We start from the raw sequence: 21,284 nt of genomic DNA, 5'->3' as shown, positions 1-21,284 counted from the left end.
ACCGAAGGTCCAGGATAGGACGAACTCCCCCTTTTGGTTTTGGGACGACAAAATAACGGGAGTAAAACCCCTTGCCCCGCTAGTGCGGGGAAACCCTTTCTATTGCCCCTTTTTCGAGGAGTGCCCCCACTTCCTGAAGTAGGATGTGTTCGTGAGGGGTGTCCCTTGTTAGGGACAGGGTAGGGGGTTTTGAAGGCGGTGGGCCCAGGAACGGGATAGAATAGCCCGAATGTACAATATTCAGGACCCAGGCATCTGATGTTATTCGGGCCTATGCCTGGGCAAAACGGGAAAGCCGGGCCCCGAACAGAGGACCAGAGTGGCAGACTGGTACAAGACTCTCTAACGCCATGTCAAATTTGAGGTTTGCCCTGATTAGAAGGGCCGTGGGGGCCAGCCTGCTGGGGATCTGACCTGGGGCGACGACGTCGACCCCTAGACCCTTGAGGGTGCGCGGCCACCCCGGAACCTCCACCGGAGGCCCGGGAGCGGCACCTCCAGAAGTCCCCACGGGGGATCTGGGGCAGCGCTCTACCCTGTTGCCTAAAAGGCAGTTGTCGCCGCTGCGTGGCTGGCGTATGTATGTCTAAGGACTTCAGGGTTGTCCTAGTGTCTTTTAGGGTATGGAGCCTGGAATCCGTGTGCTCCGAGAGCAAGGCCTTCCCTTCAAAGGGCAAGTCCTGGATGGTATGCTGGACGTCCGCGGGGATCCCCAAGACGTGGAGCCACGCTCCACAGCGCATAACGACACCTGTCACCATGGTGTGGGCTGCCGAGTCCACGGTGTCCAAAGCCGCTTGGAGGGCAGTTCGTGTAATGACTTTACCCTTGGAAGCCATAGCTGCAAACTCCTGGCGGTCCTCCATCGGGAGTCAGTCTTTAAATTTTTCGACCGCCTGCCAGGTGTTGAAAGCGTACCTGCTCAGCATCGCCTGTTGGTTGGCGATACAGAGCTGCAGAGCACCTGTAGCGTATACCTTGCGGCCCAATGAGTCCAGCTTCTTAGGTTCCCTTGCCTTCGGTGAAGGACCGGGTTGGGGAAGCCTTTCTTTTTGGGCCGTGGCTTGCACAACCAATGATCCCGGGATGGGTTGGGAGTAAAGGAAGTCGTGACCCGACTGCAGGACGAAATAACGCCTTTCTACCCCCTTTTGGGTAGGAGTCAGAGTTGCTGGCGTTTGCCACAGGGCATTAGTAATTTTTGAAACCATCTTGTTAAGTGGTAGAGTGAACCACGCAGGGGTGTCCTCAGTGAGGATGTCTACCATTGGGTTGGTATCCTCAATTATGGGCTCAACCGGAACAGCCAGGTTGGAAGCCATGCGCCGCAGGAGATCCATTGATGGTAGCCCGGGCGCTGGGTCTGCCAGTGCCTCATCGGGGGAGGACGACGACGACGACTCCTGGACCAACAGGGGAGCCGTCGCAGTCAACTGCGGGGCCGGTTGGGAGGCCCGAGCTTCCGGAGGGGCTGTCTCCAGCACTGGTGGTTGCGGTGCCACAGGGTCTTGTTGTGGCACTCGAAGGAGGGAGGGGGGCACCCTAGACAGGGACGCAGAGGGATGGGAACGGTGCTCTGAAGCCTCCGACCCCATAGAAGGAGGTGGTTGTCCCTGCCACTGATAGGCCCAGGGAGTCCAAAAAGGCCACTGCGGGTGCGGGGGCCACACCTGCTGGTTGTGGTCCCTTCGGTGCCTAGATCTGGATCTGTGCATCGAAGAAGCTCCCGAAGACCCTGATCGCACCGATGCCGCGTCCGAGTCCGAAGAGTAGTCGGATTCCGGCCACGGGGGAGCAGACGAGGAGTGCGGCGTGAACTTGGCCATCGACTCCGGTTTTCCCGCATGCGCACGGCGAGGACGTGCCGTCTGCAGTGCCAGGGGACCCAGACCCGGTGCGGCAAACTCGGATGGCGCAGACAACTGCGGCACCGGGGTACCCAAGCCTGGTGCCGCTTGCGGCGCCCTTTGCGGTACTGAGGTGCTCAGGCTCGGTGCCTTGTGCGCCATTTGTGGCACCGAGGTGCTCAGGCTTGGTGCCGTGTGTGCCAATTGTAGCACCGGGGTGCCAAGGCCCAGTGTCGGCTGCGTCGCCAGTAGCTGCGGTACCAAGGTGCTCAGGCTCGGTGCCAGTTGCGATGCCTGGAGCCGTGGCACCGGGGTGCCCAGGCCCGGTGCCGGTTGCTTGGCCAGCAGGTACGGCACCGAGGTGCTCAGGCTCGATGCCGACCGAGTCGTGCCCAACTGGAACGGTACCGGGGTGCCCATGCCCGGTACCGGGGTAGACCACTGGGTCGATGCCAGTGCCGATGACGGCATGGAGACGGACGTCGACTCTTGGGAAGCCAGATAGCCTTGGGAGTATGGCACCGGTACGGCCAAGCGGGGCTCTGGCAACTTGGGGAGCAGCGGCCTGCCATTGCTCGAAGCTCCCTGGAAATGATGACCCGGCATCGTGAAGGGGCCCGTAGTAGTAGCGGGAGCCGAACCCACCGTGGTTGGTCCCGACGCATACGCCACTGTAGCATGCCGACCCTGGTCATGCAAGGGCGACAGCGGTGCCCTTCGGGCTTGCCCCGTGGGCGACCTCGACCCGCCCGAGTCAGCCGATGACGGCGGGGAGGTCGTAAGGCTGATTAAGTCCTGCGCCGCTTCAAAGGTGTCTGGCGTAAACGGACGATGAGAGGGCAGGCGGCCAAGGCTCGCTAGACCCCCTCGGTGCCGACGGTGCACCGGAGGGGAGGCGCGTACCGGTGAGCTGCCGGTGCAGTGTCCAGCCGACGTCAGCTTCTTGGACAGGGACCTGCCCCGGGACTTCTTCACCCTCTTAGAAGGGGGAGAGTGAGACCGGTGCCGGGATCTTGACGCCGACGTCCGGTGCCGGGGTACGGCCTCGCGCGTGGAGGCCAGTGCGCTGTGCACCGCAGGCTGGTCCGGCGGTGCCGGTTGAAGCGCCGACTCCATGAGGAGAAGCTTCAAGCGGGAAACTCTGTCCTTTCTAGTACGAGGCTTGAAAGACTTGCAGATTTTGCAGGCAATTGCCAAATGGGCCTCACCCAGACACTTAAGGCAGCTGTCGTGGGGGTCGCCCCAGGGCATAAACTTCCCGCAGTCAGCGCACGTTTTAAAGCCTTGCGGCCCTGGCATTCTTTACCCCCAAGGGGGGGGAAGGAACAAAACAAAAAACCTAACTATCTAATTACACAACTATTTACAAAGTGAGAAACGGGAACCATTAACCTAACAGCTAGAGAGAGAGACACGCTCCAACGACCAACACGGCAGTAAGAAGGAACTGAGGTGGGGCAGCGCCGGCAGGGGTACTTATGCCCGCCATGGTGGCGCCACTCCAGGGGGCGCCCCGCCGGCGCTACGGGTACCGCTAGGGAAAACGCTCCGGAAGACGTGGTGCACGCGGCGTGCACACCTACTTCGAATAGACATGAGCAACCACTCGAAGAAGAACCAGAGCTTCCAGAAACAAAACTCACTAAGCTATGTGAGCTGCAGCATCTTTAACACAGCTACCCCTTTGATGCATAAAATTAGTCTGTATCTGCAAAAACAAGGAGTCCTGTGGAACCTTAAAGACTAATTTATTTATTTGTGCATAAGCTTTCAAAGGCAAAGACCCACTGCGTCAGATGGCATGTCACAAAAACTTATGCCCAAATACATCTATTAGTCTTTAAGGTGCCACATACTCTTGGTTTTCAATTTTACGATTGGTTAACCTAAAGAAACAGCATTCATTTTCTTGTGAGCCGGGTTCTCATCAGACTACTGGGGTCTTGCTGATCAACAGCCTCTCTGCAGACGATAGCTTCACAATCACCCATGGAGAGCTGAAGAGCGCTCTCTACGGCTCCAAAGAAACTGTATTTTGGATCCTCGTTCACTCTTTCCCAACTGTGTGTTTTGCAAAGGAAAGCAGAACTAGTTAAGATGTTACAGAGTTTCATGGGCTCAATACTTATTAGCTGGAAAAAAAACCTGTAAGGGAAGGACAGAGGCATCACTGCAGAAGGAATTTGGGAGGAGCAAAATTGCGTCAGCCTCTAGAACGTCATATGTGATTATATTACATCCTGAAAAGTGGGATAGAGCATATGGACATATTAAAAGTCTGGAGCAGGGGGGTCAGTAACTGCCCCCCTCCTTGCATCACAGCAAATGAAACCCCTGGGGAAGAATCTTCTATTAAAGCAGAGTAAGATCTCTGCTTAGCAAATCATCAAACTCTACTCGAGCACTTAGTTTTAATGTAGTGAAACTAAGTATTTAAAAGCCATGGGAGCAAGAAGATGCTAAGTTGCCTAACCAGTTAGAGAACCATATTTTGAGGCAGAAGAAGGGGTTTCACTGAAACACTGACCCTGAATGAGAAGACAACAGAGCTCTTGAACCATAAGCTGGCAGCGAGCCTCAAGCCCAAGCGAACAGACAAGCAGCACCGGTATCATGGCAGGGGCAGAGCAGCTCAGACTATCCACCTGAGCTTAGAGCCAAGGGGTCAGGTGGGCTGACGGGCAGCTAGCCTGAGCTGCCACAGGGGTCATGCCAGTTGGAGCGGAGCTAGTGTTCATCTGCCTCTCTGGGCTGGGCAGGCTCACTCCCAGCTGCACCGTGGACATGCCTTTAGGCCAAGGATGGGCAAAGTATGGCTTGTGGGCCAGATCCAGGCCACTGCAGCCCAGCGGGCACACAGGCAGTCTGCCTGCTTGCTGTGGCCCCAAATGCTACTCAAAGCAGCTGGCTGCTCAGGCAAGCATGTCTCTGCATGCATGCCCCTTGGGAGAGGGGGGCAGCAGGTCTCTGTGTCCTACTCCCACCCCTACCATCATTCTCACAACTTCCATTGGTCTGAAATCCACTGGGCCACTGGCTGGGAGCCACCTGCAGTAAGTGCCTCCCGGCCACAGCCTACACCTGGCACCTTTTCCCACAACCCAACTGCCTCCTGCATCGAAAACGCCTCCCAAATCCCACAATAGCTCCTGCACCCAAACTCCATCCATTAATATAATAGAAAAGTGCAGCCTGTGACCACTTACTAAATTCTTGGAGTATCCCCCTGTGAAATCTATTGCCATAGGCAATTCTGTCACTGCACCCAGTATTTGCTGCATGCCATGCACTCATGTGTGAAGAGGGGGATCAGTGCCTTTATACAAGCTACTAGAGCCAGAGCTTGAAAAGAGCCAGATGCTGGAACTAGCAACTCGTGGAGCAAGAAGGCCCATGACCAGGTCAAACAGAGGGATGTGCACAGACGGGGGGACAAAGGGACAGATGGAACAAGGACCTAAGGGACCCAAGTGACTTGACACCAGTGCTTAATCCACATGTGAATGATCCTCCACAAAACGAAGAAACCCCAACAACAAAGGCGAATGCAACCCTTAGCCCGTGTCTAAGAAAGACTTGCCTGATAATAAATGTTCCAGTCCCACAGGACTAGCCAAGTCTTCAGGGGAAACTTGGAATCAAAGTTATAAAAAAAAGGGAGGGAGGGGGGAAAGAAACCAGTGAGTGAATGAGGTTGGCAACAGAACTGTTCAGCTTCTGTTAGTTCATATCCTGATAAAGTGTTTCCTTCTGCCGCTTATTCCTTTATTTTGTAGCTCCTGCTGTTAATTGCACTATGTAATTCACTGCCTTAACCAAATGGTTAACCCAAAGTCACACTTCTTGAATTTTGGGAACAGTGCTAATAGTATAACAACAAAGTATAAATCCTACAGTAAAAACATATATAAATGCAATGCTTTGTGTGAACGCACACGCTGGGTGGGCGTGCATGTATGTACACAAAGCTTGAACAAAAGTTGTTTGCAGACAAACACACAGCACTTATTTATAACGGGTCAGGGGTCTTATGCACAGAACAGCATGCACATTTATACCACGCACTAGCATATGACATGGAGTAGGTGGGAGGAGAGCACTGCTTAAAGATATCTCATTTTGTTCTGCTAGCCTTAAGTCTGGTTAGCATTTGAATCAGAGGGAAACACAAAGCCTTATCAAAAATGTTGTGCAACAGAAATAATTTTTTTAAAACTATGCTGCGCTCACATTGGTAAATAAAGGCCTTTGTTGTCAAGGAATGCAAGCCTGGGAATCTACTTTATTGCACAGCAAATTAGAAGGAATAAAACTTCTGGAGAAGCTTTGGGTATTACTGCCCATCTTTAATATTGCTGGTTACAAGTGGAAGGAAGCTACGGATTTCATTTTCCAAGACTCTCTCAAGCTTTCTTCCACTGATGTCCACTTTGCATAAATACACAAAGTAAAAGCTTTTTAATGACACTTCAATCTTCATTTGTTAATTTTCCAATATATGCAAAGCCTAAATGTTATTATGGAACCACTTGGGAATGGTGAACTTGCAATTGATCCGATTATGGAGCAGTGAATGGGATCCAGGAAATTGTATTAACCTGCCACCTGCTGAAATGGTCTGATGCAGAGTAAGCTGCTCAGTTGGGAATGACACAGCATGGGAAAAAAGAAGGGAGGTGTTCCTTTTTGGTAATGGTTGGGTTGATTTGTCACCTTAAGCACATGGTACCTGTATGGTAAACCATAACATTCAGGTAATGGAATCTATCTATCTATCTATATATATGAAAAGATTTTCCTGCCAAATGACAGAACACTTATGCTGGACAACAAATTGATATCACGTCATCAGCATCAACACGCTCTCTCAGCGAAGCAAAAGCAGCCAGAAAGAGGGGGATAGGTAAGTGTAGCGAGCAGAGGGCGCAACCCTCTAGTATTACAGGAATTTTTTTGGTCAAATAGGTAACTGAAACACCAGTTCCTAAATCAACTCCTGCATAGAATCGTAAGATCCTAGGGCTGGAAGAGATCTCAGGAGGGTCAATGAGTCCAGCCCCCTGCCCAAAGAAGGACCAATCCCAACTAAATCAACCCAGCCAGGGCTTTGTCAAGCCGAGACTTAAAAACCTCTAGGGATGGAGATTCCACCACCTCCCTAGATACCTTATTCCAGTACTTCATCACTCTCCTAGTGAAATAGTTTTTCTTAATATCCAACCTAGACCCCCCACACTGTAACTTGAGACCACTGCTCCTTGTTGTGCCATCTGTTACTACTGGGAACAGCCTCGCTCCATCTTCTCTGGAACCTCCCTTCCAGAAGTTGAAGGCTGCTGTCAAATCCCCCTCACTCTTCTCTTCTGCAGACTAAATAAGCCCAAATCCCTCAGCCTCTCCTCCTAGGTCATGTGCTCCAGCCCCCACATCCTTTCTATAGTGGAGGGCCCAGAACTGGACACAATACTCCAGATGTAGCTTCACCAATGGCAAATAAAGGGGAATAATCACTTCTCTAGATATACTGGAAATGCTCCTCCTAATGCACCCCAATATGCCATTAGCCTTCTTGGCTACAAGGGCACACTGTTGGACTCATATCCAGCTTCTCATCCACTGTAATCCCCAGGTCCTTCTCTGCTGAACTGCTACTTAGCCAGTCGGTCCCCAGCCTGTAACAGTGCATCTGTTTAATGCTCTTAGGAAAACAAACCTCTTCTCTAGATCGCTACATCTCTACTGCCCTGGCAGTGGGATGGGTTAGATAAATGACAGAATTTCTCTTTTCCAGATCTAGCTATTACCATACTAAGGGCCAAATTCATATTAGGTTCAAATCAATGGAATTGCAGCAGTTTACATCAGATCTGAATTTGGCCCCAAGTCCTTGATGGTGGTTGAGAGCAATGGCAGAGGAGCTTTCAGAAGGCTAACCATCTGAAAGAGATGTATCATTTCCATTCACACCAAGCCATTGCCTTAATTCCCATGTGCTAGCATAGGATTAAAAACCTTTTTGGGCTCACCGTCATGGAGGACTCAGTGGACCTTCTATCCAGTGATTTTGCTCTACGGTGTGGAGACAAAGGGGAAGAGGAGACTTCCAGGATGGATCCTACTGCTGCAGTTTCTGAGGTGAGGTCCTGAAATGAGACAAATAGCCCAGATTGCCAAAATAACAACCCAGAACAGCAACTCCCGTCTCTCACAATGTGAAAGACCCATGGTATATTTCTTAGACCCAACAATTAAAATTAATGAGCTGACACCATAGTTTTCTTTTCATGTTTTAGAAGCACATTGCTCTTCTGGATATAGAGTCCAAGGCACTAGACTGACTCCAGTATGTCAGAGTTCACTTTCTTCTATACGATCACATACTTCTATTTGTTAATTTATTTTTTTATTAATACTTCTGTCATCTGCTGGGTCTTTTCCATGCCAGACCCAATGCCTCCCCTTTCCTATCCAGGAGGGAGAAATAAAGGTGATTTGTCTTCTGCTCTTCTCTCACCATGGAAGCAATGAGACTGGGCAGCGAGTAGCAAATCTGTATTGATGCCCAAGCAGTTGTTTGCTTGAGGCCTGCCTGCTGTGGTACATGCACCGTTGTCCCAAAACCCCTAGACTCTGTGCTCCATGCTCAGATTCCTAGTTAGGGCCTGCAGCAAGGAAAATCTTTGTTGTACTAGGGAGAGCACTAAATATGAGCTGCCAGCCAACAGCACATCCTCCAAGATCATAGGCAAGTGCCCTCATCCTACTTCAGAGAAATGAAAAGCTTACCCGTTTCCTGGGGAAAACCCTCTTCTCGCTCCTGCCCTGACGTGTCTCGCTGGAAAGGGAGGGGCCTGCGGATGCATTGGTTTCCATATGCTCTGCATTCTCTATATCTAATGCCTCAAATTTTTCAATTACCTGGGACCGTCTGGAACATAGAGAGAAAGGAAACCGGTGCTGACTTAACACAAGAGCAGCAATTGTTTTGCGATTCACAACACAATCCCACATAGCATGAGGTTCCCCACAGAAGCAGCAACAAGGGTTACATCCTACCGAACTGTGCAAAAACCACTCGTGTCCAAGTCTGTGCATTCCTGCCTTTTCATTCAAGTTCCCCCTACATGCTGGAAAACATGGGGGATTCGTAACATAGAACAGGTCTCAACTAGACAGGCAGGATTTTACCTGCAGGCTCTGAAGACAAAAGGAAAGATTACAGAATGCATGACTTCAGGCCTCTGAGAACTAATTGCTTTTGTCAGATCAAATTGGGGTGAAATCTTTGCTGATCATGTGCTACAGAAAAAAGTGCTCTTTAGGTCTCAGGTATGCATTCAGCCAGAGGTAGCAGATTTCATACGGACAGTCTGACCTTTCACAGCTTCTGAGCTCTAAGGATGTTCCACCTCCACACAGGTTTTTTTGTAATATTAGTAGGCTCTGTTTGCCCTTTTCCACCCCCTTCTATTTGCACATGGATTTAATACAGCAGGGTGGGTTGCTTCAGAGAGAGCTCCTTGCCCCAGCACTTTATATTTAATCTTGAAATCATTTTCTAAACCAGCAGTAACTATTTTTTTTCCCCCCAACGAGCCTTCTCCAGTCATTTCAGCACCACAGAGTATTCAGTATCTTTGGTTCTGTGTTCGACCCTTCACTCTCCAACTCAGTAACAAACCAGCCAGTAGAGACCAGAGTTCCACTGAGAACATTTACAAACGTACAGAGAAACATTCTCAGAGCGTAATGGGAAAAAGGATAGATTCTGGTCACTCCGATATAAACAGCAGGGCTCTGACCCTACAAAGATTCATCTATCTGCTTAATGCTATGCTCTGTGAGTAATCACACTGACTGTTAGTAGGACTACTCATAGTGCATATATTAAGTGTGCAAGTACATTTTTGTAAGATTGTGTAAGGTTATCACCAGGGTGGTGCACCTGTCCTAGTCTACAAACATTCAAACTAGTAGTGCAGTAACTACTAGTTAGAGGAAGGCTGCAACTTCCTCTTAGTCTAAAATTCCACTCTGCATATCCTGTATGGAAGGAGATTATTTGCTGCAGCACTGAATAATCATCAACTGCAGCACTAAGCGGCAAGGCCTCTTATACAGGACACTTGTCACCTCTTGCTCCAATAACAATCTTGATGCCTCTTTTGAGAGGGGACAACTCCTGCCTAGGGAGATTGTGGAATCTCCATCCTTGGAGATATTTAAGAGCAGGTTAGATAGACATCTGTCAGGGATGATCAAGATGGTGCTTGGTCTGGCCATGAGTGTAGGGGACTGGACTTGATGACCTCTCAAGGTCCCTTCCACTTCTAGTGTTCTATGATTCCAACCCCGTAACAGAAAATACTGGAATTCTCAAAGGGTAGTGAGAGATTTTTTAAAAGAATTTTGCACTGCCAAGAGGTTCAGATAAGGATCAACCTCTGGTGCTTTTATCTGAGCCAAGGAACCTTTTAGAACGTCATCCATCACTAACATATGCAACAAAGGAGCTCAAGCTGCATAATTTGGACCCTGATTTTAAACTCCAGCGGATAGATGGGGCCTTGTCACAATACTGGATCCAAATCGGGCTTAAATTCTTAATCACAAGTCTCAGGAGCATTTGAATCTGAGGGTTTTAGCTCATGTTCATCTCCAATGTATGTATAAAAATATAATAATCAAAGAGCTGCCAATTCAGAGAAACAAGTTGTTTAGTTACCAACAATTATTTTCAATTCTTTTCTTTAAAAGGGAATCTGTGAGGTTGGATAGGGTTTTATAAGTTTTTACCAAATTTTATAAAGTAAAACATAATCATTCTCTTGCTGTGTTGCAATCCAAACAAGGCAGCACAGAGAAACTATAGGAACCAGACAATGAAACCAACTAGAAATAAGAGTTTACTAGGTCTGCATTCACTAGAAAAGAAAAGAAAAGTGCTAAACGTAGACAACATCAGTAAGGAGACAGTCTGATCTTTCAAAGTTGATCAAATTTTAGAATAGCTCACTCCATTTTAATCATGTAAGGCCCCTATCCAGAAAACTGCAGGATGGAACCCTGGGCCTTTGTAGAGACCAATTAAGGTCCCACAATAAGTGCAGAGATACACTCACACAATGCAGCCTGCAGGATTGGGGCCTAGCCCTTAGTAAAACAGGTAAGGGGAATTTCTTTGTATACATGATTTTTAAGCCAACAGTGCCCCTTTCACCAGCCCAGCCTCCTCTCTCAGACTCAGTTTAGCGTGGAATAAGAGACCCATGAATTAACACTGTCTCCTCCCTTTCAGGTGAAGTTCTGAAGAAAATTAAAAACAAAACCAAAAACCAAAATCAAAAGCAGGTTGATTTCTCATGAAAGGGGCTGCACCATCGAGTTGTCTACGGCTCGAGATTGAGATGAGATGGTAGCGAAGCAGGCGGAGTAAAGGACACGTCACACAGCAACACAGGAGGAGAAGGTGGAGAGCAACAAGACCTGGAAGAAAACAAGGCTGGAAAATGAATGAACAGAAGAGGAAATATATATCTATATGTCTCTATATAAATTAATAAATAAATAAAAAAGCAAAATCATCCCAAGATATCATTACCAAAAAAAAGGGGGGGGGGGAAATCATTGCAACCCAATCACAGCACCAAGTGTTAATATCATTAGATTGTTTCCTCCATTGGCTAAACATTTTGAGAAAGGTATTGCTCTGGCCGACAGATGTGGTGAGCATGCAAGAGATCTGAAATGAATTCATTCTCTGTTCATCCTAGGCTGAGGACAGCTACCCTTAGGCTCCTGAAAGTGAACCTGCCCCTACAAACATTGGCTCCAAAACTTCAAAGAAGGTATGCAGTATTTAAAGAGATGTGTCATTCACTCTCTTAAACTAGTTCCTGGGAACTCATCTTCAATGCAAGCTATTAATCTGCTCCAGGCCACTAAACACAAGCTACAGAACTGAATCAACATGGAAGTAAAGGGGGAACTACAAAAACTGACAACAAAATCTATAATTAAAATAATTATCTTTGATTGGAAGAGTTTTGTTGTTTTCATTTATTATTTAGCTGCAAGAAAGTTTGAGAGAGTGTTTCAGAGAGACAGCAAAGGGAATTACCTCATTAGAGAATAGTTACAAAGAAAACCATTAATAAAATGAAAGGAAGGAGTGGGTGACCTCTGTTCTCAAAGCAAAGGTGTATGCATTGGGATTGCAGGGGGATGACTCTTAGAAGAAAGCATTTGAGAAAAATCCATCAGTACAATTTATCTGCAATTTCAGGGCAGCTCTGATTTATTGAAAAGAAGGAGAAATACATATGCAAACATCTAACTCTGATCCCATAGCAGGTCTCAATTTCTGTCATCAGAGGTGGTTAGAATTCAGAACACAGAGCACGTCTACATGTCTAACCTTAAGTCAACCTATGTTAGGTCAACGTACAGCCACTGCAGTGGTTCATGTTCACACTCTTCTTCTGCCAGTGGTGCAGGTCTATGACAGGAGCGCTTCCACAGGCTCTCAGAGCTCCACATGCAGCTCCTTGCCAGGAGCACGGGTGCTCCCCCTGGCTCTCAGTTCCCTGCTCTGCTCCTGAAGTCCAGGTGGCTACTGGGCTCCCAGCAGAGAGCCAAGAGCCTCAGTGTAGCAGGGTCCCCAGCAGAGAGTGGGAAGCCTGGTTAGCAGCCCAGCTAGGAGGAGGGAACCTTCCCCGCCATCCCCTCCCCTGCACCCAACATGACAGCCTGAGCTGTGAGCCAGGCTTTCTTGTCAACATAACATGGGACACTGCATCCCCCTAACTATGCTGATGTAAGCCCTACACCTCTGATGAAGGTTGGAGCTAGGTCAGTGTAGTGGGGTACTTACATTTTTGGGAGCAAAGCTCTAGCATGGACACTGACATAATTAGGTCAACTTGAGGGCCTTACGTCAACTTAATGCTGTACTGTAACCAGGCCTCAATGAGAAGATCCTCCTTTAAAATCCTAAGGGTTAATAAGCAAGCATGTGCACACACCAAGCAGAGAACCTCAAAGCTCCCCACAGATCAGCACTGAGTAGCAGTATAATGGGCTATCATGACACACATTATACAGCGAGCAAATGCCACATGAAACTTCCAGCGCCAAACCATGCCCACACCACAGTTTCAGAGGATACTGTGGTAACCCAAGGAGCAGAGCTTGTGTGGTCAGTCATCACATCTGAATTCCAGCGACCTTTAAGCCCTCGCTCACTAAAGGGCAGTAAAATTTTTGCTGTATCAAAAACTGCCCATAATAATGCCTGTATTTGTAGCCCAGCCCTATAGGAGCACCTCATCCAGGGCATAAATTAAGCTTTTACCACCTGGAGCCAGTTATGTTCTCTCTAAGCTCCCTGCTTGCCATCAGTAAGGGCAGAGGTTGTCTCCCAAACTTTCTTATTTATTTCAGTGTGGGTAAGGGTCATTTACTTTCTCCAGCTGGTTAAAGAGTATCCAAACTTGCAAAACACATTGCATTCAAGGCGGTAGGGAGCGAAGGCCTGCACGTGTCATTTCTGGGGAGATGCCTTAGGAACAAACACACAAAAGTAGTAGAGGGAGCTGTCAGGTGGTGGAACAGCAGGGCCTGAAGAATCATTGGCAGCTGGGAATAGGAATAGGCATCGGTGGTGGAATGCCACGAGGCATAAGGGCTCCTGGTACCTGAGATGGGGTATTAAGGGGAGAACTGGGGGCCTGAGGACTCAGGGACAGCTGGAGAGGAGAGGGTATCAGACAGAGCATTGCAGGCCTGAGAGCTAAGTGGCAATTGAGAGGAGAGTGTCCGGCTGGAGCATCCCCCAGGCTGGGGGCTCTGTAGCAATTCGAGGAGGAAGGAGGAGTTGGAGACAACACCCTGGCCCTAAGGATTCCTGTTGGAAGTGGGGAGATACCCCGGATCTGAGGGTTCCATGGCAGCTGAGGAGGCTGCGGGGGGGGGGGGGGGGGGGGGGAGAAGAGACTCCAGATCTGAGGGTTCTGTGGCAGTTGGAGGCTGTCAGGGAAGAGGCGGGCACTCCAGATCTGAGGGTTCCGTGGCAGTTGAGGAGGCTGTTGGGGGGGAGGGGGGGGGAGAGAGATACTCCGGATCTGAGGGTTCCGTGGCAGTTAAGGAGGCTGTCAGGGGGGAGGGGCAGAGACACACTCGGGATCTGAGGGTTCTGTGGCAGTTGAGGAGGCTGTCGGGGGGGCCACCCAGGGGTCTGAAGGTTCCTTAGCAGCTAGGAGAACTCAGGGAGGGGAGGGGAGACATTGGAGGAGGAAAGGGGGTTGAATTCTTATGGGGAACCCAGTTTCCCTGTCCCAAACTGAATGGAAGTTCATCACTAACAGAGAGGTCTGGGTGTGGCTGCCCTGCCTGCACATATCTACCATTCGACTTTGCAGAAATCTGGGTTTGAGGCTAAAGGATTCATCGGGGGAGGTAGAGAACACACAGCACTTGCATATAATAATATTTCAGTGTACACTGGACAACTGGCTTATTCCCTATTGAGATCTTAAAACCATTTATGGGCTTGCTCAGTCCTGGTTTTCGTTTCCAGAGCGATGCCCATATTCCTGTGCCTGTTGAGGGAGGACCTTGGATTATATTTATTACATAAATAGCCTTTCAGACATCTGTGGGCTCAGCATCTCTGCAAGGGCTCCTATTCCAACAACAAAGAGTAGAAGCACTAGTACATCCACTCAGACCTCAAAGGAATGTAGAACAAAAGCCACCACCCACCCTATGGCACCTACTTGACTCACGCCCAGGCTGTGGCCTATACCAGGGACAAATGACTCTTGTATACATATAATTTCCTTTTTACTAGGTCTCCAAAACTAAAGAAACAAAGTCGTGGGCCTTAGATTCACTTCCTGTTCTCTTTGTTCCCTGGCAATGCGAGCTGGACTGCGCAGAGATATAGAAACACCATATGTATCACTACACACCGGCAGGGGGAGCTCAAACACTGATCATCTGAGACACGTACTAAAACAGTGTTGAAAGTTTCTCAGAAATGGTGGGTTCACTTTAGATATTTATAAAGCAGCAATTTAGAATGTGGCAGGCCCTCCTCACAGAAAACGGTAAAGGGGTCAGAGAAGGGGGGCTGGAACAGTTGGTGGTGCTGGAGGTGGCATAGGATCTCTTGAAACAAAACAAAAAAGGGGTGTCTTGAAAATAGATCAACTAAAAGGAAAAACAGCCTTAACTAGGTAAACTGGGTATTGGTGTATATAATTCTCTTGCATCTGGAGAGCCAAACCTCCTTCAATGATTAAACCATGTCTACATTACTACTTATGTTAACAAAACTTAAGTTGCTGGAGAATGAAAAAACCACACCCAAGTAACATAGCACTATCACTTATGCCAGTGAAATGTATCAATCAGCAGAAGAGCTTTTCCTTCTGACACAGGCTGTTCATTGGGGGTGGTTTAATTGTATTAACAAGGAGCTTTTCCCCATCAGCACAGAGCAGGTTCATGAGAGATCTTACAGCAGCACAGCTGCATCGGTATTGCTACACAGTCTCTAGTGCATATACAGCATGGAAGGAGGAGAGGAAAAGCTAAAAATACTAAAGGACCATTAGCAAATTCATTTTGTTTCACTGATTGACAAAGATGCTGTTTCGTGGGGTTTCACTGGGGTCAACATGAGGGCTGAATAATTCTAGGTAAATTCCCAGCATAAAATGAGATGTTGTAACTGTTAGTGTGTTACTGGATAGGATAATTCAAAATGCTCTGAAGCACAAAAAAAAACCTGGCACTTGCAGTCTGAGAAGCAAAATTTCACAAGAGCTAAACCCCCAAATGGCACAGATTCAACACAGAAAAAAAACTTGTTAATAAAATGTAAACTAAGTAAATCAAATTAAAAAGCAGCCAAGCCAAGCAGAGAGTCAGGAAATGTTAATTCTCGAGTCCAGTGCTAAACCAGCTCTCTCCAGCCAAGTCCATCTAAGCATTTAAAATACTGGGGTTCCCTGGCCGGAGGAAAATGGGACCTCTCCTGCCCAAAACCACCTAGATCATTGAGTTCTCATTTATAACTAGCTGCAATCTTTTTCAAAGCCACGGATTGCACTTGTGTTCCTTGCCACCTCCCCACTCCCCTTCTTTTCACATGACCCTCTTGGAGTCCCTTTATTCGATTCCATCATTGTCCATGATGATGCTTCCCAAGCACTTCCTGTTTGATCAAGGGGGACTGAAGGAGGCCTTGTTCCCGTCCCACATATGGCCATAAAAGGAGGTGCTGTTGAAAAGGGAATTGATCCCTTTTCTGTCCCCCAAAAGAAGAGGAGATAATCACTTATCCTACCAACTAATTTGGGAAACACTCTTCTCTAATTCTCACATTCATGCTTCTGCCATCTTTGTCGGCAGTAACCATCACGTTAAATATTTTGGAACAATTCTCTGTCACTTTCATCATCTTAGATCATTGAAACTTGAAGCGTTTTAAGCCTCTACTCCTCATCCCTGACCATTTATGCTATTTGTTTAAATTTTACTCCCTCCCCCCGACTTTGCTATGAAACTAGAGATTTGTCAATTTCACTCTACCTCTAGCCTAGGATGTAAAAAATCATTTAAAAACATAACAAGACTTTTCCGTTGGAAGCATTTGCGGAGGATCATGCCGGTCTGGACGTAGCCAGTGAGCCTATGAGTCTGTGAACCATGTAACTGCTAAAAAGTCTAGTAGTTATACATGCTACAGGCTCCCAGGGAGTCAGCATGCAACTGTAGTGGAAAGGTTAACTGTTTTAAACAGTTGCACATTTACATCCTTAGTACAGCCCACTTCACGAACTGGTGAAGAGAGATCAGTCCCACATTGCACTGTCAGAATGTGGCATCAACTTCCTTTCTTCCCCTCAAAAATCCACCCCTGTTCCCAAATCTCAAAACTTTGTCTCTTTAAAAAAGGTTCAGTAAAACTTTTTAAAGACACTGGAGAACGTCTCTTTAAATAAAAGCAAGAGGGAAGTGGGGGGACGCTGCTGCCTCATCGTTCTCAAACAAATCTCTTTTCTATTGGCGCTGACTGCAGGCAGAGAGGAAAAGGAAACAACAGTCAGGACTTTGGAAAGGGTGTGTGGGGTAGGTGGATAATAGAAAGGCCTTCTGTGTGCGCGACTGTCACAATCTGTGTGTATGACAAAAAGTAGCCCAGTTGGTCAGGATATTAGCCCACCCGCCCCTCAAATATGGTAAGCAACAATGAGAAAAGATTTAAAATAAACAAGCCTTTTCCAGCAGTCTCAGAAATCAAACAATAAAGACACCCACTCTTGTCACTCCCACTGTGCCAATGGGATCCTGGGCAGTATAAAGTACGTTTTTTAAAATAGATAAATAAAAGCAAAAGCACAGGAGACATGCATCTGCCTCCACGCCCTAGAGGCAGAAGAAAGTAATTTCAAGTAAAAGCAATAAGCTGACTAGACATAACATACGGGAGTTTTCATCAATGTCAACCCAGCAATAAAATACAATCTCCTGGTGCTGACTAATTGCCTCAAGAGCTCAGGAAATAAAGGGATGGCATGTAATGAACTTTCCTCTTGGAGGAGGAACCCACCAACCAGAAATCAGTAGGGTTGAAATAAAAAAGGATAATACCTAGTAGCAGCTAGGTGTACAGCTAGTTCGGATTAGGAAGCCTAATCCGAACTAGCTAGTTCGTGCCGCGTGTAGCCGCGCGGCACGCAGTCCGAACTAGCCGGCATTTAAAAATGGCGCCGGCCGGCTTTATGCAAATGAAGCCCAAGAAATTCAAATCCCAGGCTTCATTTGCAACTCCGTATGACTACATTACCCCCCCCAGTTCGAACTAGGGGGGTAGTGTAGACATACCCTGAGATCCTCCTTCTCCCAGGTATCTGTTCTCTGTATGCCTGTCTCCCTCAGACATTCCATGTCCTTTCCCTATGCCCCTGTTTGGACACACATTTGCAAACCAGTGCCCCCACTCGCAACACTAGCTGTTCAGAAGTAACCATCCTAAAAAGCTATTGAATCCAGAGCTGCACATACATCACTGCTTTCAGCTAAACAGCCTCACACCAAGGCTCAGGAGTTTCAGCTCCAAAAGAACACAAGTCTCTAGTATCTGAACTATTAGCTAGTAGTAGCAGCAGACGACCTATTATATTCTACAAGCCAGTGTTGTAGAATATATTCTCAACCAGGGATACATATATCCTTGGGGGCTTGCAGAGGTCTTCCATGGGGTACATCAAATCATCTAGCTATTTGCCTAATTTTACAACAGGCTACAAAATATCATTAGCAAACTCAGTACAAACTAAAATTTGATACAGACAACTAGTTTATACTGCTATGTATTAGGGATGTAAGAATTTAACCATTTAACTGATAAGCATCAGCTTACCTGTTTCGGTTGCGGTTCAACTCTTCTGATGGTGCGCGCCAGCTACCACCCCACGCTGCAGGCTGTGTAGTATAAGCCTTATACTGCAGAGCCCAAAGCGCAAGTAACCGCTAAGATTTTTAATGGTTAAAAGGTTATTCTTTTAAATGTTTTCTACATCCCTGCTATATGTACACTGTACACTAACATGTAAGTATAACATTTATATTTCAATGTATTTTATAATTATATGGTAAAAATGAGAAGAAGTTTTTCAGGAATTGTGTGCTCTGACACTTGAATTTTTAAGTCTGGTTTTGTAAACAAGTAATTTTTCAGGGAGGTGAATGTTGGAGGTACACAAGGAAAACCTGAAAGGGATACAGTCATCTGAAAAAGTTGCTATGACCCCACCATTAGCAGGTGAAATGATCACACATTCATTTAGAGGCTCAAGTCACAAACCAAGAATTACTATTCTTTCTCCACCCAGCATAGCAGGATGGAGCATCCTTCTTGACAAGCACAGAAAGGGCTGTGACCTCAGGTGGGGGAAGGAAGCCAAGATTTTGTGGTCTCTGAGTCCCATCCTCCAGCCCAGATTGTAGCCAGGCAGCTAAGCAACACACTGCTTGGTTGAGTACAGGTTAGATACACATATGGTTCGGTTGTAAATCTAAATGAAGTGGAACAAGAATGCAAAGCAGGGTTGCTTATGCAATAGCTGCTGCTATGCTTTGCAGTGCAGCTTCATGCCTGCATTAATTGTGGGCCGGCCTGAAAACAGTCCTCTAGGGGATGCGAAAAGCAAACCACAAGTGCTCGGTGACATCATGCTAGAGCGAACATGCCTGCAGGAACCCAAGTGCAAGCAAATCAGACTGACAATCAACCCTCTAGCCCAGTGCCCTTCTCTCATGGCTTACTCCATAGTCCTCATCACATAAATGGAGCTTTTTAAGGGCAAGTTAAATCTATCCTCCCTCCCCACTGGGCCTCCTTAACCCCAGGAAAGCCAAGCATGTGTTCACTGTGCGCATGCATGTGCGCAGGTTGCAAAGCCTTATCCAGTAAGCTGTTTTGCCACCCACTCAGTCCTGCATTGGTGGCAGCCAACTCCTGTCTCGCCAAGATTAACACTGTGACTCTTGGAACCCTCTTTCATTTCATCAGATTGCTGCATAACACACATGGCCCCAACAGTGCTTATAGGGATACTCTAATTAATGGTGCCAGCTGCCACAATGCAGGAGGAGGGAGATACTAAAGAACATCCTAGGGCAGCTTGCTGGAGGAAGGTGAAGCCTACTGCCCCAAGAGAACGATCTATCCAGAACCATTGCTAACACATGCTGAGACTAGTAGGGGATTGCATCCTTAGCTGGTTAACATGGAATGGATGTCCTTGCGATGCCTACTCCAGGAGCACTTCCTGGTGGCTATAGGAACGGCCTGTATATGAAGTTGAGAGTGAATGGGAGTCTAGAAAGAATGGAGACTCAGAAAGATGGCTTTGGTACAAATTTGAGCTCAAGACTACAGTCTGCAGCAGGCTACGAGGGGACACGTCAGTCCTGGCAGCTGCTGCTTTACGAACAGAGCAACCACCACCAAGTGGTCAGAGTCAAACAAGTTAAGAAACAGAACAGCCACTGGTCCCTTACCTCCTGTCATTGCCGAAGAGCCGGGCCACCTCTTCCCTTCCGGGGCTGCGGGCCCGGGTCCTCTGCTCCAGCCGTTTCCTCTCCACCTGGAAGGCCTCCCGGTTACTGATCCTAACGGCCTTGGGGACATCGGCCAGGGTGGCGTACTGCCGACTGGCTTTCAAGGAAAGGGAGCGGTCCGGTCTTTCTGCTCCCCTTCCCCTGTCTCTGCTGCTGCAGTCCTTCCCCATGGGGTAAGTGCTCTTTGAATCCAGGGAGTTGAGGGAGAAGCTGGAAACCATTCGGTTGTTTGAGCTGGTACCTGGGGAAGGAAAGGGGTGGCTGTGCTCCTGGGAGGGCGATTTGGGGTAACTGTACCTGTTGTTTGGAGTGCTGGGGCTGGGTGGGGATGGTGGAGGTGGCAACTGTTGCTCTTCCAACTTCGAGTCTTGCTTGGTCTTTTCCAAGGAAAAGTAACCGCTCTCAACACGCGCCTTCCGCCCGCAGTCTATCCGGTCGCCATTCATTGCGCTCTCATCTACAAGACGGAGCAGAAAACAAGAGGAAGGAGTTGGGCGGAGGTTGCTACGCTTGGTTCCAAACGTGATTCTGCCTCCCCTGCATTTGAATAAGAGAGGACTTCAACACAAACTGTCTGGTCTCCACAAAACAGGAAGGAACCACCACTTCCTGCATTACATTCACTGCCTATGGACCCAGATCCAAACCTGACCTGAAAGACTCTCCTCCCGAGGGAAACTGGGAGCTCAATTTCACGATCCATTGCATCTTTGGCTTCCATGCCCACACCTGCCAAAAAGGTTGATAAGAAGAACAGGGGCTTTTGCAATGTGGCAAATGACCTGAGAGGTAGCAAACTAGGACTCACCAATCACCAGCATTTCACACTTGGATTACTGAGCGCCCCATGTGAAGCTCCCAAAGATGTACGTGGGGATGGGTGGTTTTGACATCTTTACAGCAGGGAAAAAGCTGACCAATGACAACAGAGGCTTCCACAGCAGCGGGAATGTAGCTAGCAGAATGCCAGCAACTGTCCAGCCAGCTTCTCATCTCCGGTCAGGAGTCATCCTACTGCAGAAGTGCCCAGAAAGCCTCCCCTTATTGCTCTGTGTCCCAGCATGCAATGATCTGACCTACACGGCCGCCATAGAGTCTGGGAGGTGGGACACAACAGGGAAGAGTGGCTGTTTTCTTAACACATAAAGAGGAGGCTTTTTAACAAGGGGCTGGGGCCATGTGAGAAGAAACTCCATGGCTCAGCCCACAATACCAATGCATTTCCTAATCACATGTGAAATCAATTTTGATGGTGTCTCATTCCAGTAAAGCAAAAGGGTCGTGAGAGCTGAACAAGAGAGT

General features: G+C 48.0%; 1 protein-coding gene across 12 annotated transcripts in view; it reads right to left on the bottom strand.

Moving 5' to 3' along the window:
- Positions 1-21,284, bottom strand: part of MPRIP (myosin phosphatase Rho interacting protein) — a 191,260-nt gene that overhangs the window by 50,116 nt on the left and 119,860 nt on the right. For 5 of the 12 annotated variants that reach the window (XM_075899718.1, XM_075899719.1, XM_075899716.1 and 2 more), the window contains exons 7-11: positions 20,280-20,439; positions 19,923-20,192; positions 8,634-8,775; positions 7,874-7,990; positions 5,428-5,478 (exon numbers count right to left, since the gene is read on the bottom strand). In XM_075899718.1, the coding sequence (XP_075755833.1) occupies positions 5,428-5,478; positions 7,874-7,990; positions 8,634-8,775; positions 19,923-20,192; positions 20,280-20,439 (740 nt within the window). Of the gene's footprint in view, positions 1-5,427; positions 5,479-7,873; positions 7,991-8,633; positions 8,776-11,225; positions 11,334-12,264; positions 13,815-19,922; positions 20,440-21,284 lie in introns of those variants that run through there. The other 7 variants (XM_075899722.1, XM_075899728.1, XM_075899727.1 and 4 more) reach the window with 5 other exon arrangements.

Source organism: Pelodiscus sinensis, chromosome 16, assembly GCF_049634645.1.
Source record: "Pelodiscus sinensis isolate JC-2024 chromosome 16, ASM4963464v1, whole genome shotgun sequence".
NCBI lineage: Eukaryota > Metazoa > Chordata > Testudines > Trionychidae > Pelodiscus > Pelodiscus sinensis.
The sequence above is the reverse complement of the archived record's forward strand: the minus strand, read 5'-3'. Positions and strand labels throughout refer to the sequence as shown.